This window comes from Rosa chinensis, chromosome 4 (assembly GCF_002994745.2).
Source record: "Rosa chinensis cultivar Old Blush chromosome 4, RchiOBHm-V2, whole genome shotgun sequence".
NCBI lineage: Eukaryota > Viridiplantae > Streptophyta > Magnoliopsida > Rosales > Rosaceae > Rosa > Rosa chinensis.
In genome coordinates, this window is record NC_037091.1 from 12,485,457 (window position 1) to 12,502,300 (window position 16,844).

The 16,844-nt window shown below is 36.6% G+C and overlaps 1 protein-coding gene across 1 annotated transcript in view; it reads left to right on the plus strand.

Annotated features, from left to right (window-relative positions):
• The window catches only part of LOC112196346 (disease resistance protein At4g27190-like), a 29,185-nt gene extending 12,970 nt beyond the window's left edge, over nucleotides 1–16,215 (plus strand). Inside the window, exons 2-7 of the mRNA XM_024336665.2 lie at nucleotides 10,284–12,679; nucleotides 13,114–13,488; nucleotides 13,631–14,104; nucleotides 14,337–15,090; nucleotides 15,275–15,343; nucleotides 15,443–16,215. Of these exons, the coding sequence (XP_024192433.1) occupies nucleotides 10,286–12,679; nucleotides 13,114–13,488; nucleotides 13,631–14,104; nucleotides 14,337–15,090; nucleotides 15,275–15,333 (4,056 nt within the window). The 5' untranslated portion in view covers nucleotides 10,284–10,285 and the 3' untranslated portion in view covers nucleotides 15,334–15,343; nucleotides 15,443–16,215. The remainder of the gene's footprint in view (nucleotides 1–10,283; nucleotides 12,680–13,113; nucleotides 13,489–13,630; nucleotides 14,105–14,336; nucleotides 15,091–15,274; nucleotides 15,344–15,442) is intronic.
• The last annotated feature ends 629 nt before the right edge of the window (nucleotides 16,216–16,844 follow it).

A 16,844-nucleotide genomic window follows, 5' to 3' on the forward strand; every position in this document is an offset into this window, starting at 1 on the left:
TGATTCAATTTCATTTTTTTACAAATTACCCTAACTACCCCCTTTTGTAATTCAATTTTAGTTTGTCTTTTTTTATTTTTTTGGTCCCCTATTCTTCTCTTCGTTCATGGCTCTCTCTCTCTCTCTCTCCCCTCTCCCCCCCCCCCCCCCCCCCTCCCCCTCCCTCGTTCCTTCCAGTTATTCTTCTTCTTCATTCATGGAAGAACATCAATGGAACACCTATCCCCAAATCAAACCAATCAATTGAATAGCAACCCCAAAACAACAAAAGGTGTAAAAAAAACAAATCTCTAGTTACTGTAAAATAACCATATACATGCTCACAACATATGCACACAATCATAAAAGGGATTAAGGCTTACCTTCAGCAATTACTGGCATGGATTCCATCTTATGCAACTGCAAACACGAACACTGAATATAGCCTTCTGTTACTTACCAACTTGCTTCTCAATGGACAGAACAATATGCAAAACGTCGGTAGTAATCAGGGACCAATTCATCTGTATATATCGGAGACTTAACCCTCAAGAAGCTTCCCATTAAAGCTATCCATATCGGTTTAGGTTTCCTAGTTAGATTCTTAATGTATCACAACTTGTAGCCTTCCTTGTAGACTAAGCAATAGATTACTATCCTTAATGAATTGATACACTATTCATTAAGTCACTAGTATTGATTTACTGTTTGTATCCATGTTAAACTAGGATTGATATTAAGCTAATCATCAATTACTTTATGATGATATGTGTTATGTCCATATTTGATCTTACAATCTCCCCCTTGGACTCACACATATCATGCTCGATGATTTGCACCAGAGAACATCAAAACCTACTTAACTTACTGAAGTGCGCGCCAGATAACAAACTTAAATCGAAAATCCATTCCAACATGGTCAGATCACAGTTACTTATGCAGAGCAAGAAACAGTATACATTTTAACAAAAATGCAGAGTTTCAAAACCACAAACACAAGCTCCTGCAATCCACATATGTCAAACCAGAAGTGATACAATATATGTTAATGTGTATCAACAAGTAAACATATATTAGGTCCTACTTTATGTTTCTAAAACCAAAAACTCAAGCAAATTTACTGAACACTGATGGCTTAAAGATATTGCTTGAACCTTAACATCATGCTTCACATGATTTAAGCCATCTGATAGCAAGTATAACTTTAAACACAAAATCGATAATTTTCAGAACATTCAACAAAAACTGCAGTAATAACCAAAATCTGAAAATACCTCAAAATTTATTAATAATAAAATCTGTCATTACAAACAAGTTGTGATAAACAAAATAAAAGATCACAACTAAAACACAAGAACTCAAAAAACCTTAGAATTTTAAATGCTCCAACTGGACTAACTCTCTACTGAACCTAAGCATCTAAATTAGCTAAAATTCCAATGCTTGCTGTATGTTTCTGGAATGCTGCTACTGACAATGCCTTAGTGAAAGGATCTGCTAGCTGTGAATTTGTGTCAATACTCAAAACAGCTATTTCACCATGCTTTACTCTTTCTCTAACACTGTAATACTTTAGATCAATATGCTTGGAATTATTTGACCTTTTACTGTTCTTGCTAAAGAAAACTGCAGCCTCATTGTCACAATAAATTACAAGTGTTCCAGCCACAATGTGACTCAATACTTTGGTCTGCATGAGAAAATTCCTAATCCAAAGTCCTTCACACACAGTTTCATATACTGCAATAAATTCAGCTTGCATAGTAGAAGTTGAAACAAGTGTTTGTTTCATGGTTTTCCAAGCAATAGCACCTCCTGCAAGCAAGAACACATATCCACAAGTGGACTTCTTGGAGTCTGGATAATTCCCTGCAAAATCCGAGTCTGAGAATCCAATGAGTTTCAGATCCTCCACTTGCCTATAAACTAGCATGTGACTTTTAGTTCTCTGCAGGTATCTCAACACTTTCTTCCCAGCTACCCAATGTTCATGGCCTGGATTAGATTGGAATCTTGACAAAATCCCTACTGCAAAAGACAAATCCGGCCTAGTGCAGACTTGTGCATACATGAGACTTCCTACAAGTCTGGCATAAGGCTTTGACTCCATATTTTCTTTCTCAACATCACTATTGGGACTTTGCTTCTTGGTTAACTTATCTCCTTTGGACATGGGAACTTCTCCAGCTGCACACTTCTCCATACCAAATCTCTTTAAAATTTTGGTAACATAATTCTGTTGAGACAAACCAAGTAGTCTCTGTGCCCTATCTCTTTTAATCTCAATACCTAGTACATAGGATGCTTCTCCTAAGTCTTTCATGTCAAAATTCCTTGATAGAAAACTCTTGGTATCTTTAAGCAATTTAATGTTACTGCTAGCCAAAAGTATATCATCCACATAGAGTACCAGAAAAATAAAATTGTTCCCAACAGTCTTCAAATAAACACACTCATCAACAAGATTTTCTGTAAATCCAAAAGTAGAAATCACAGAATCAAATTTCTTGTACCACTGTCTAGAAGCTTGTTTTAGGCCATAAATTGATTTTCTTAACTTACACACTAAGTTTTCACTTCCAGCTCGCACAAACCCTTCTGGTTGCCTCATATAAATCACTTCATCTAGTTCACCATTCAAGAAAGCTGTTTTAACATCCATCTGGTGCAGCTCCATATCAAAATGAGCCACTAAAGCCATGATTATCCTAAACGAGTCTTTTGTAGAAACTGGAGAAAAAGTCTCAGTAAAATCAATGCCCTCCTTCTGTGTAAAACCCTTGGCAACTAATCTTGCTTTATGTCTCTCTACATTGCCATTTGCATCTCTTTTGGTTTTGAAAACCCATTTACAACCTATAGGCTTCTGGTTGGGGTCAGGTTCAACTAATTCCCAAACTGCATTTTGACTCATGGAATTAATTTCTGCTTCCATTCCTAGCTGCCATTGATGAGATTCACTACTTTCAATGGCCTGATTAAATGTAGTTGGATCATTGTCCTCTGCACAGTCCATTTCAATTTCTGCTTCTTGTAGATAAACAATGTAGTCACTCTCTTCCCCCCATAAGTTGGTTTTCTTGCTCTCTGTGATCTTCTAGGTTGAGCTACTGGAGGATTTTGAGGTTCAGTTACTTGACCAGTTACGTGGTCAGTTACTTGGTCAGTGACATGGGCAGTGACTTGACCAGGTACAGTTACTTGGGTAGTTACATGGTCAGTGACATGGGCAGTGACATGGGCAGTGACTTGATCAGGTACAGTTACATGGTCAGTGACTTGGTCAGTTACTCGACCAGGGACAGTTACTTGGTCAGTGACATGGTCAGTCACTTGACCAGTTACTCGACCAGGGACAGTTACTTGGTCAGTGACATAGTCAGTTACGTGACCAGTGACATGATCAGTTACATCTTGTTCTAAAGGCAATGCTACACTTAAATTCTCATCTGACACAATTTCCTCAAAAACTGAGGTTAAATCCTCAAGGTTTGTATTGTGAACTTTTTCACTTAGAAACTTTACTTGATGTGTTTCAAAAATTCTAGGTGAATGATGAGCAGAATATAACTTATAGCCTTTAGATTTATCTGGATAACCTACAAAATAGCAACTAACAGTTTTGGGGTCAAGTTTATTCAAGCTTGGATTATAAATCCTAGCTTCTGCATGACATCCCCAAACATGACAGTGATGAAGACTAGGTTTCCTGCCACACCAAAGCTCAAAAGCAGTATTTTCTATGGCTTTGCTAGGTGTTCTATTGCAAATATAATTTGCAGTTTTTAAAGCCTCACCCCACAGAAATTTAGGCAAACCAGTTGTACACATCATGCATCTAACCATGTTCAAAAGAGTCCTATTCTTTCTCTCTGCAACACCATTCTGTTGTGGATTATAGGGTGTTGTGTATTGAGCTTTAATTCCATTGTCTTGCAAAAACAAGGCAAATGGACCCTTTTGTTGGCCGGATTCAGTGTACTTTCCATAGAACTCTCCCCCTCTATCTGACCTTACTGTTTTGATTTTCTTTTCTAGTTGATTTTCTACCTCAGACTTAAAGATTTGAAAGGCTTTCAATGCTTGTGCCTTTTCTGAAAGTAGATAAATATAACTGTATCTAGAAAAGTCATCAATGAATGTGATAAAATACACATTCCCACAGATAGTTTGATGCCTAAATGGTCCACATATATCAGTGTGTATGAGTTCTAATAAATTTTGGCTTCTATATGCAGTCTTCTTTCTAGTATTAGTTATTTTTCCCTTAAAGCATTCAACACAGTCTGTTAGATCAGAAAAATCAAGTTCATTTAGGATGTTGTTTTTCACCAAAATTTTCAGTCTCTCTTTTGAAACATGGCCGAGTCTTCTATGCCATAAAAATGCAGACTTTTCATTTAGTTTGGTTCTTTTAACACCTATTAAAGTGTTAGTACTGTTTGTGTTATTTTCAACAAGTAAAATTTCTTGTTGAGCCATTGAACAATTTAACTGTAAATAATCATTCATAATAACACCAGAACCAATTTGAACAGAATTTTTAGAAATAAGAATTCCATTACTATCCATAACAAGTCTACAACCAGATTTTACTAAAAGAGAAACCGAAACCAAATTCCTTCTCATGGAAGGTACATAAAAAACATTGTCCAAAACTAACAATTTTCCTAATCCTAAATCGAGCTTTAAGGTTCCAATAGCCTTGACTGCCACTCTCATGCCATTGCCTACACACAGGTTCACTTCATCACTTTTTGGGATTCTCCTCCTTATGAATCCCTGCAAAGAATTAGTAATATGAATAGGTGAGCCTGAATCTATCCACCAAGACTGTGGTTCAACATTTATAAGATTAATTTCTAAAGAAAAAACTGTATTAGAAAAAATCTTACCCTTTTTGGCTAACCAATTTTTATAGCCAGTGCAGTCCTTTTTCATGTGTCCTACTCTTTTGCAAAAGTAGCACTTGAACCTAAATGGCCTATTTTCCTTGGCCACTGCAGCTGTTGAACTCTTAGTTATGGCTTTGATAGGCTTGAGCTTATTTTGGGGCTTTTTCCTTTTAGGCTTCTCAATGAGGTTAATGGTTGTAGCAGGTTCCTTTTCTTCCTTGATCCTAGATTCTTCATCCACACAGATGGATATAAGTTCATCTAGAGTCCAGTTTCCCTTTTGAGAGTTGTAACTGGTCCTAAGATGACTAAAACTGTTAGGCAAGGAATGTAGTGCATAATGCACTACCTGCTCATCCCTAACCCCCATCAAGAGCTCCCTGAGTCTGCCATTTATATTGATCATCTTCATAATATGCTCTCTAACTCCCCCTGAACCCATGTACTTCAAATCATGAAACTCCTTGGTTAGCCTAGCAGCTTCTGCCTTTTCACTTTCTTTAAACTTAGCACCTATGAGTTCCAAAAAATCTGATGCTAGCTCAGGTTCTTCTATACTTCCTCTGACAGTCTTGGACATAGAGGTACGAATGAGGTTCTTAGCCATTCTATTGGATCTATGCCACTTCTTGTAAAGATCAGTTTCCTTCTTAGTGCTCTTTTCAGTTAACTCTTCAGGTTTATCCTCAGTGAAGCAATAGTCTATGTTCTCATGCATTCCCATATAGTTCTCTACAGAATCTAGCCAAGCTCTATAGTTGGTTCCAGTTAGCATCAAGACACTGTTCAAGTTCATGTAAGAGTTACCTAAGGAGCAAAACAAAAATTCGTGTGAGTTCTCAATTTGTAAAGAAAATAACTTTAAGTTTTCTGTGTTTTATTTAGCTTTAAGCAACCAAAACAAGAACATACAGAAAACCTAAACAATCCATACTTGCATTCATATCAGTCCATAACCAAAAATAATGTTAAGCAACACTTTTGAGCAGAAGCATAACATCCTGGAGTTCTTTATCAATATACCATGTTCAATGAAAACAAGTTATCCAAAGAAATTTATCCACATCTTTAGACAGAAGAAAAATTTCTAAGTATCCGTATTTATTTTCATCAAGCACGCATATTGCTGTTTTGTATTCTAAAACCATACTTGACCACTTCTTTGGAAGATAAAACTGAAGCATAGTTTTAAAACACAAAACACAATTTCAGTTTTGTTATTCGATCAGTTACTTGGTCAGTGACCTGGCCAGTTACATGGTCAGTGACCTGGCCAGTTACATGGTCAGTGACCTGGCCAGTTACATGGTCAGTGACCTGGCCAGTTACATGGTCAGTGACCTGGCCAGTTACATGGTCAGTGACCTGGCCAGTTACATGGTCAGTGACCTGGCCAGTTACATGGTCAGTGACCTGACTAGTTGGTCTGTTACCTGATCATCGTTTTCTGCCAACATCAATGAAGAATGCTTTGTGCATCATAATCACTTATGCCAACAGAAAACCACAAAACCCATGAGCTTTTAACTTTATATTCTACCCAGATTCATCCTTGTAAGAAAATTAAGCTCTCGTATCTGTCAATTTTAATAATGTGTAAACAAAATCTGGGAGATTTTTGTTCTTCATGCAATTTTTACACAATCACAGATACAATACCATATCATCAATCAATTCATCATGCATATTCAAGCACAATCAAAATTGTTTCGATTCCAAGAAACCACAGAACAATCAAGAAATTGTAAATTTCATCCGGTCACCATCTACTCTAACCTAACGCACGCCGGGAATGCAACTAGTGTTCTTGAGCACAATCAAAATTCAATTATCATGCTATGAATCGAAATCAATTTCACAGAAAAACCTGTTTTTTGCTTTTTCCCCAATTTGCTGCTAAAAATCACAGCGGAAGCGTGAACTTGATATTTAACCAGATGCAGCAATTGACTTAAGTAACTTACCTTGATCAGTTACATGACCAGTTACATGGTCAGTTACCTGATCAGTGACTTGGTCCGTAAAGCAAAAACCCCTTTTTTTTTTTTTTTTTTTTTTTTTTTTTGTGTTTGTTTTGCAAAACCCTAAAACGATTTTGATACTTGTGAGCCTATGCTCTGATACCAATTGTAAAATAACCATATACATGCTCACAACATATGCACACAATCATAAAAGGGATTAAGGCTTACCTTCAGCAATTACTGGCATGGATTCCATCTTATGCAACTGCAAACACGAACACTGAATATAGCCTTCTGTTACTTACCAACTTGCTTCTCAATGGACAGAACAATATGCAAAACGTCGGTAGTAATCAGGGACCAATTCATCTGTATATATCGGAGACTTAACCCTCAAGAAGCTTCCCATTAAAGCTATCCATATCGGTTTAGGTTTCCTAGTTAGATTCTTAATGTATCACAACTTGTAGCCTTCCTTGTAGACTAAGCAATAGATTACTATCCTTAATGAATTGATACACTATTCATTAAGTCACTAGTATTGATTTACTGTTTGTATCCATGTTAAACTAGGATTGATATTAAGCTAATCATCAATTACTTTATGATGATATGTGTTATGTCCATATTTGATCTTACAGTTACAATCCCAAATTTTCATTACAGACCCTTTTTGTAGAGTTAACAATTTATTTGGGGTCAAGGTCGAGGTCAGGGGTGAACTGTTAAGCCATGTATCTGTTTGTGCTGGGTATATCTCGTCAACGTCAAGCAATTGTAGATGTCTCTCAAACCAGTGCGCTAGGATATTGGTTTTTGGGATCATTGAGATGTTCATTCTGGACATTGTTTCATGATCACCTTAATTCATCACTAGTGCTGCTGTAAATGCAAGCTTTTAAGATTTGTGATTACTCGAGTATATTGATCTTAAAAATAAAAATAGAAAACTATGGATATGTATGTCCTTAAAGAGTTAAAGATATCAGCGAATTCAAAAACTTGGGGTTGGACTTGAAAATCGAGCGAGAATGTCAGACAACGATGGCAGCAATGTCCTTTTCTAAAATTCATCTAATTATCGACCTAATTTATTAACTAAATCCTATAGCTCAATCTATCTGTTTTTGTTCTAGCATAGCTTCTGGAATCAACTGAAATTTTAGACTTCAATTCCTCGTTCCTGAATCATTTGGTAGTGAAATTAAGAAGAACAAGTGTGTAATTGAATTAATTGTTTAATCTGAATATGAACAACCAGAGAAAACGAAGCAGGATTATATTTGGGAAGAACAGAAGGGGAGCTGACTTCCTGGGAGGAATTCGAGGGAGAGAGTAGGAAAAAAATTTGGAAAAGGAGGGTAGTTAGGTAATTTGCAACAAAAAAATAATTAAAGTAATAGAAAAGTATAGGGGGTGTGTGAATAGAGAAAAAATGTGTGTCAATAACACCACCCTATTTATTTTTCCCTACATATTTGAATTTTAGAAAATATGATAAGGGAGCTTCTATTCATACTCCAAATTTGGCATTTGGACCTCTCCATTTAATAGACCTCCAACTTACTTTTACAAATAACCATTTTGCTATCTACACCTCTCTAATCTTCCTAAAATAAGATAAGGGAGCTTCTATTCATACTCCAAATTTGGCATTTGGACCTCTCCATTTAATAGACCTCCAACTTACTTTTACAAATAACCATTTTGCTATCTACACCTCTCTAATCTTCCTAAAATGCCAATCGTCCAATAAAATCAATAAAAGCTCTTCTTCTTTTTTTAAGATTCTATTCATACTTTCAAAAATCATTAGTTTGACCTCCTTTAGTTTTTCAATTGCAGCAATTTTTCTTTTTCTTTTTTGGAAGTTCATCCTCCATATACGAGTTACAGATCGAGGTGCTAGCACTTTTTCAATGAATTGTCGACTCTTGGTTAGAGTAAGCAACAATACCATGTTTGCTCATCATCTCATACAAATATGTTTTCCAAGTATTATTTTCATTGCATTTAGGTATCATTATCCCTAAACTGATTCAATAGCAACTTGAAATGAACATGGTTCTTTTGTTTTAGATTTGTATGGGATAGTGGAGGAAATTACAATAATCAACCATGAGTCTAGTGCATTCTCTATAGATTTATATCATGAGGTTGAATTTTTCATCATATCTATAGAATAGTTCCACATAAAATTGCTCTGACTGATGATGTGCGGGAAGATCGATTTTGTGGACAACTACCCATTGCTGCATTTATCATATAAACGTGCTGGAGTACTACTGCTTTTTGTCGCTACTCGTTCACATGTTTGTTTGCATTCAGAATGAGTAGGGCTTCATCAACTGAGGTGTCTTTGTATTTCCCATTTTCTCTCCTTTTATTTTTTATTTTTTTATATATAGCGCAATGATAGATCTTGTAAATTGTCAGCTGTGTGAGTAAGGAAGTCTATCACTACGAGGACAAAGTCAAATTCTGAAAATTTTGACTACAACGTTAAATAACGTCTGGCGATATATATTTTAGCGTTTACATTGGAGGAGAAAGTTTTTTCCAAGTTGAAGAGTATTACTGTTCGTAGATATAAGAAGATTTTTTTTTCTTTCCTTATTTATATCTTTATTGGTAATTTGACATGAGTTTACAAAGTCAACTATTATTTGAAAAAATGGAGAGGTCCAAATACCAATATTGGAGATATGAATAGAAACTCCCTAAGATAAATACATGTTGCGTATTTTTACCAAAGAAAACAATATTTTTCATACTATATCCCCTAGTTTTGTAATATTTTCATTTTGGCCAGCCATTGCTACAAAAATTCATCTGAGCCCCATTGCACGGGGAGTGTATTCCATGCACCGTCAGTGCATGGGTACTTGCAATATGAATGGATATAATTTTTTTAATATTAAAATATATAAATGAGTGGATTAGATGAGTGGCTGTTATTTTTTTAGAGATTAAAATAACCTACAGTGCACTTGCAATATAGGTACGTACAATCCTCTCCACATTGCATGCATCAATTTCCACTTTCCAGTGTTCTCTTTCGGTGAAATAATGATATTTTTCTTGGATCCAATAATGTACCCCAGCTCAATGAAGGAAAATGTTACCCTGAAACCGGAGACTAAATCACCTTATCTTCCACAAATGAATCAAAAGCAATAGGTACTTTTCCGATTAACTCACACGACGCTGGGAAGTGAAACAAAACCCAAGATCTCTCGAGAACGATCTCATGGGTCTATACTCTAATACATTTTGATCTTTGTATTTATAGACCAATGTCCTCTATGATTCTTTTTGCTCTTTATTTATTTATTTTTAAAGACCTAGACCTATTCTAAAACCGTACCTTATTGTTGACTGTCATTGCACATGCACTTGTGCTGTCATGCTGATCTTATTTAATCTGATTTGTATTCAATAACAGTGATGGAGTTTCTTCTTGCAATTGGTACTGGAATTGTTGGAAAGATTGCCGAGTACACAGTTGAACCAGTTATACGCCAAGTGGGATATATAATCTGCTACAACAGGAACCTCAAGAAACTACAGAGTCAAGTGGGTGACTTAGGTGATGCTAGACTAAGGGTGTGGCATGCTGTGGAAACGGAAAAAAGAAAAGGTAAACAAATTGAAACAGATGTGCACAAATGGCTGAGTAAAGTGGAAACGATCACAGGGGAAGCAAATGATTTTTTGAAAGCTGAACATCAAGCAAAGATCAAGTGTCTACATGGCTTTTGTCCTAATCTAAAGCATCGCCATCAGTTGAGCAGGAAGTCTACAAAATTGGTTCAAGAGGTTGTTGAACTTTTTGGCAAAAAAGATTTTGCTAATATTGCATATGATGTTTCCCCAGAAGAGGTATGTGTAATATCTACCAAAGATTACGAGGCCTTTGATTCAAGGACTTCAGTTGTGAAGAAAATTATGGATGAACTGAGAAACTCTGATACAGACATAATTGGTGTGTATGGTATTGGGGGCGTGGGTAAGACAACACTCGTCAAAGAAGTTTATAGGCAGGCTATAAAAGACAAGAAGCTGTTTGATGATGTGGTGATAATAGTTGATGTGAAACAAATTTCAGATTTGGAAGGAATTCAAAAAAAAATTGTTGATAAGTTAGGTATGGACATTGTTGGAGATGAGAGCATAGATAGAAGAGCACGTCGTCTATGTGATAGGCTGAAAGACAAAAGGGCTCTTATAATTTTGGATGATGTTGTTGAAAGAATTGATTTGGAGGTTGTGGGACTTCCTCGTTTGGTGACTAGCAAAATATTGTTGACATCTAGAAGCAGACAAGTATTATCTGTTGAGATGCATACACAAAAAGAGTTTCAGCTCCACGCATTAGACGAGAAAGAAACCTGGAGTTTATTTGCCAAGATGGCTGGTGATGTAGTCAAGAATCCCAATATACGAACAGTAGCCACTAAAGTAGCTGAAAAATGTGGGGGATTGCCAGTTTTGGTTGTCACTGTCGCAAGTGCTTTAAAGAAGAGTACACTGAATGCATGGAAAGACGCTTTGAGAAGACTACAGAAGTTTGACAAAGAAGGATTTACTGAAAAAGCATACTTGGCTCTGGAGTGGAGTTACAATCAATTAGATGAGGCGGAGCTTAAGTCATTATTCTTGCTCTGTGGACTTCTATTAGGATTCTCGGAGAGTGCTTTTTTTGATGACTTGTTAAGGTATGGCATGGGTTTGGGTTTGTTTCAAAGTGTTGAAACAATGGAAGAAGCAAGAAATGCATTGCATTCCCTGCTTGAAAAACTAAAAGATTCTTGCTTATTGGTAGACAGTGATGATATCAAACGTACCAGAATGCACGATCTTGTACGAGATGTTGCTAACCGGATTGCATCAAGAGATCATCATGCCTTATCATTAGCACACGGAAATGAGTTGAGAGAATGGCCTAATAAGGAGTTTCTTAAAAAGTGCACCGCAATCTCTTTCCCTTACCGCAATATCCCCAAATTTCCTGATGTTTTGGAATGCCCAGAACTGAAGATATTTTATTTGTGGGGTGGTGATCATGACATACTAGAAATTCCATGCAACCTTTTTCAAGACATGGAAAATCTCAAAGTGTTGGATCTAACCAAGTTGTGTATTGGGCCATCATTACCTCCGTCTCTTCGGTTCCTAAGGAATCTTCAGACACTAGGTTTCTATAATTGCATACTGGGAGACATAGCTCAAGTTGGGCAATTGGGAAACTTAGAATGTCTTACTTTTGATGGATCCATTGTCAAGTTGTTGCCCAAAGAAATAGGACAATTGACTCGTCTACGATTACTGGATTTGACTAATTGCTCCAAACTAGAAGTGATATCACCTGATGTTATATCAAGTTTGAAAAGACTAGAAGAATTGAGAATAGGAAAAAATAGCTTTTACCAATGGGAGTATGAAGGAGTCATGAGTACAGAAAGAAGTAATGCAAGCCTTCAAGAGCTAAAGCACTTGTCCCAGTTAACCTCGTTACAAATACATATACCAGATGCTAGCATTCTTCCAGCAGATTTGTTCACCAATAAGTTGGAGAGATTCCAAATATGTATTGGTTCTGTGTGGAATTGGAATGATGTGGATGAAACCCTCAACGCACTAAAGCTCCAACTCACTATCAGCAATGAATTGGACCCTGGTCTAGAAATGTTGCTGAAAAGAACTGAAGACTTGTACTTGGAGTTGATGGACAGTACTAATAGCAATATTGTCCATCAATTAGGTACTGAAGTTTTTCAGCAACTGAAACATCTCCACATTCAAAACAGTGCTGGACTTGCATACATCATTAATGGGAAGGTATACTCCTTAAATTGTCTCTTTCTGTGTTTAATCAGTATATATATGTTGATTAATTTGTAGTTACTTTTTAAATATAATTGTTCTTATCCCACATCTATTATAGTCATTCTTGTGAATGGAAAAAATAATCTACAGAGAGACATGCAAGATCTTTTTCTTGCTCACTTGATTTGCATTTTGTGAACTTAAGGCACAAACCATTCTGTAACTAAATACAGTAAAAAACATCCTCCTGAGTACGGCTCCCACAATTTAATAGATTACTCATTTCTATGCCATTATAGGGTCCAGAATTTCATGTTTGTTCGTCTGTTGTACTTTCGTTTTTGGCATTTAACATCGTCATTCTTAATTACTGTTCTAGCTAGAGTTCTAGCAATGAGCATTATCACTTCCTAAACATGATTAAATTGTGCAATTAATATGTGCAGGTCAGTTTTCCCAACTTGACATGGTTGGCAGTGAGTGAACTCAACAGTTCAAGATTCTTGTTATCATCTTCAATGGCTAGATGCCTTGCACAACTCAAACATCTTCAGATATCTGGATGTCAAATCATGGAAGAGATAGTATCAATTGAAGAATCTAATGAAGAAAATAATAAGAACTTGTTTTGCCAGCTAGAGAATCTAGAGCTAAAAGACCTTCCAAAGCTCACTAAATTCTGCTCTTCTCTAAATTCGTCCTTTGAGAGAATGAAATTTGAGGATTGTACTAAAAGTAGTACAATCAGTGAAGAAATTGAAGAGACCGACTCAAATGGAATTCTTGACATTGTGATACAACAGTTTCTCTTTGACAACAAGGTGAATTAATACCTTTTCTATTCTATTTTGGCTAATACATTGATATAATTTTTCTCACGATTAATTGTTTTCTATATAAGCAGTTGGTTAAAAATTGTTTCTTGGCGAGTCCATGGTTAAGATTAATATTATGTACATGCAGGTAGAGCTTCCAAACTTGAAGAAGTTGTCCATTAGTGGCCTAGAAAAGTTGAAGACAATATGGAACGGTCAATTCTCTTTAGAAAGTTCAAAAAATCTAGAGTCTGTAAAAATTGACTCATGCCAAAGTTTGAAAAATATATTTCCAGCGTCGATGGTCAAAAATCTTCAGGGGTTAAGCCGGTTGGTGGTTGAGAAGTGTGGAGTGGAGGAAATCATTGCAAACGAAGGGGAACCACAAACAATGCCAACTTTTGTTTTCCCAAATGTCACTTATGTGTCCTTAAAAGAATTGCCCCAACTTAGGTGTTTCTATCCAGCCATGCATGCTTCAACTTGGCCAGCACTTCAAAAATTGGAGGTTGTTGGATGCTACAAATTGGAGATTTTCTCTGAGGCACTTTCAAGCTTTCAAGGGAAATATGAATCAAACCTGTCCACTCCATTTAAACAAACTCTCTTTTCAATTGAGAAGGTATGGAGGCTATTACACTACTTTACATTCTTTTGTTGCGACACTAGTTTGTAGTCTTTTCTACTTCTTCTGTTTTTTGGTCTGTGACACTATTTCTCTTTAATTACATTCTTTTGGTCATTGACCCATGAGTGTTGGATACTTTAAATGTGTACTTTTCAAAACTATGGAGGGGATATAATTGACAATATATTATCTCTGACTCTGTTTTCGTTCTTCACATCAATTTCAGGATTCATTCGCCAACTTGGAAGACTTGACTTTATGCAGCATGGAGATTTGGAATGGTCCACTTCCGGTCCACTTCTTCAGAAAACTAAAATCTCTTACAGTTTGTTGTCCAAAGTCCGAGTCAGTTGTTTTCCTTGACAAATTACTCGATGAAGGAAACTCTAGTACTAGTACTAGTACTAGGGAAAGAGACGATGCAGTTGAGATTGGGACCCTTCCAAATTTAAGAAAGTTGGATCTCAATTTAATGCCCAACCTGATGCATCTTGGCGAGGATAACTCACAATCAGGCCCCCGCATCCCAAATTTTCCAAACCTGGAAGTTCTAATACTGATTGCTTGCGGCAGCTTAAGGGATTTAAGATCATCCGCAATATCTTTCAAGAATCTGACAACTTTGGAAGTACGTCGTTGCAAGGGATTGAAGTACTTGCTAACTTACTCCGTGGCCAAAGGTTTAATACAGCTCACAAAACTGGAAGTTGAGGATTGCAAGAGACTTGTAAGTATAGTGGGAAGCACTGAAGAAGACGAGTCGGGAAATAATAATGAGATTATATTCAGGCGGTTGAAACATTTGAAACTTTCTTTTCTACCAAGACTGCGAGGCTTTTGCTCCGGAAATTGCATTGCTAAACTCCCAGCCTTGGAAACTTTATCCATCAGCAACCGTCTCAAATTGAAGATTTTCCCGGCTCAAGACGAACAGCTACCCACAACAAACGAGGAGGAAGACACAGATGTCGACTACTGGGGTAAGTCTTAATTCACCCAACATGTTTAATGTCTTGTATTTTCACAAAATATATATTCTCTCAAGTCTCCGGTGCCCTTATCATGAAAGTTTCATTCTAGCAATGTATAGCTCTATGGATTCTTCGCATTACAGAATTTATATATGAGATATTGATTTCCAAAGATTTGCGTAATATTTTTCAGAGGCGAGGCTGACTGCTGAGGATGAAATGAATTTGGCAAGTACTGATTTGATATCTTAACCATTTCACTGTAAGCAGCACTTCTTTCTTTGTGTCACCTAATTATTCCTGCTTGCTTCTACCTTCAAATGTGTTATTGTTCTGACAAATTCCTTACTCCACCTTCCAGACTCTAATGCTCCACCTCACCGAAATTGCTCCTCTTTTCTGGTCTGGCTTGAGCGGAAGTTGTTCACCGAGGTGTGCATTCGTGTGTTATAAACTTATGGCGTCTGCCATGCACACCAAGTGTTTGCGAAATCACACCAAGTGTTTGCGAAAATGCTTGTCTGATTGTTTGTGTGGTGATTTAGCTGCATTTCGATTCTTGTGCTTCTATTGATTCATGTGTGCTAGTGTTGCTTTCTTGCTGCTTACCAATAAAGGAAAAAGAAAACCGCCGCACAGAAAAAAACAGTGATTCTTTTTGGAGCCTTTTGCATTGTTGTGTAACTTTTGGTCCTGCTGGTGCTTTGTTCTATTTCCAATTGAGAGCTCTGTAGCTTCTTTTCGGTTTCTCTCAGCTTATTGTGAAACTGCTTGTATGAACATTTTACTGCATTTCAATTGTTATGCTTGTGTGGACTTGTGTTTATGTGGTAATTACTTTCTGCTTAGCAATAAAGGAAAAAAAAACCAGTGTGATTCTTGCTGGAACTCTCCCGAATGTGTGCATGCCTTTGCTGTTGCTGGTGTTTTAATCTGGTTCAATCCAGAGCACTCTTCTTCTTGGTTTTTTTTTTTTTTTCCTCTCAGCTCTGTTAGTCTAATTGTTGAGCTCAGAGTTTTCTTCATTAATAGTGAAGGTCTTGGATGTTGGTCAATTTGGATCAGAGTCTCGTCAACAAGTTTCTTGTTAAAATCTTATCTTACTTTTGTAGCAACGTTTTGTTTTTCTCTTGCTCATCTCTCTGTCTAATTGTTTAGCTTCACTCCATTGTATTTTACAAACTTACATTACATTTCATTCATAAATCTTGGTATTTTCTCTAGTATGTGATTGCATATCTTTCTCTGTCCAAATATATTGCAAATTACCAAAATTTGTCAAATGCGCGTTCAAAGCTATAAGCAGTAATGCACCATGTTCCAAGCTTATCCTTCAGACGAAACAGAGACGAATAAACACTAGAACTAATAATATTTCAGTAGTGGGACAAGTTGAGTGTGTGACTGTGTGTGTGCATGCCTTTGGTGCTGGTGCTACTTTGTTCTGGTTCACTCTGGAGCTCTCTTCTTTTGGGTTTTCTCTCGGCTTTGTTAGTCTAATTGTTGAGTTCGATTTCTTAATCTCTTGTCATAAGGGCCTTGTACACTATATATATAATGCTTCAGGAGGTCAATTTGGATTGAACCTCTTCAACAAATTTCTTCTGTTTCTGTTGTCTTACACTCTTACTTTTGTTTACTCTTGCCTATCTTGAATTCTTGATTGCCATCCATACATTTTGCTCATCTCTCTGTCTAATTGCTCCGTTTCACTCCATTCTAGTTTAGAAACTGTATTTCATTTATAAATCTTGGTATTCCTT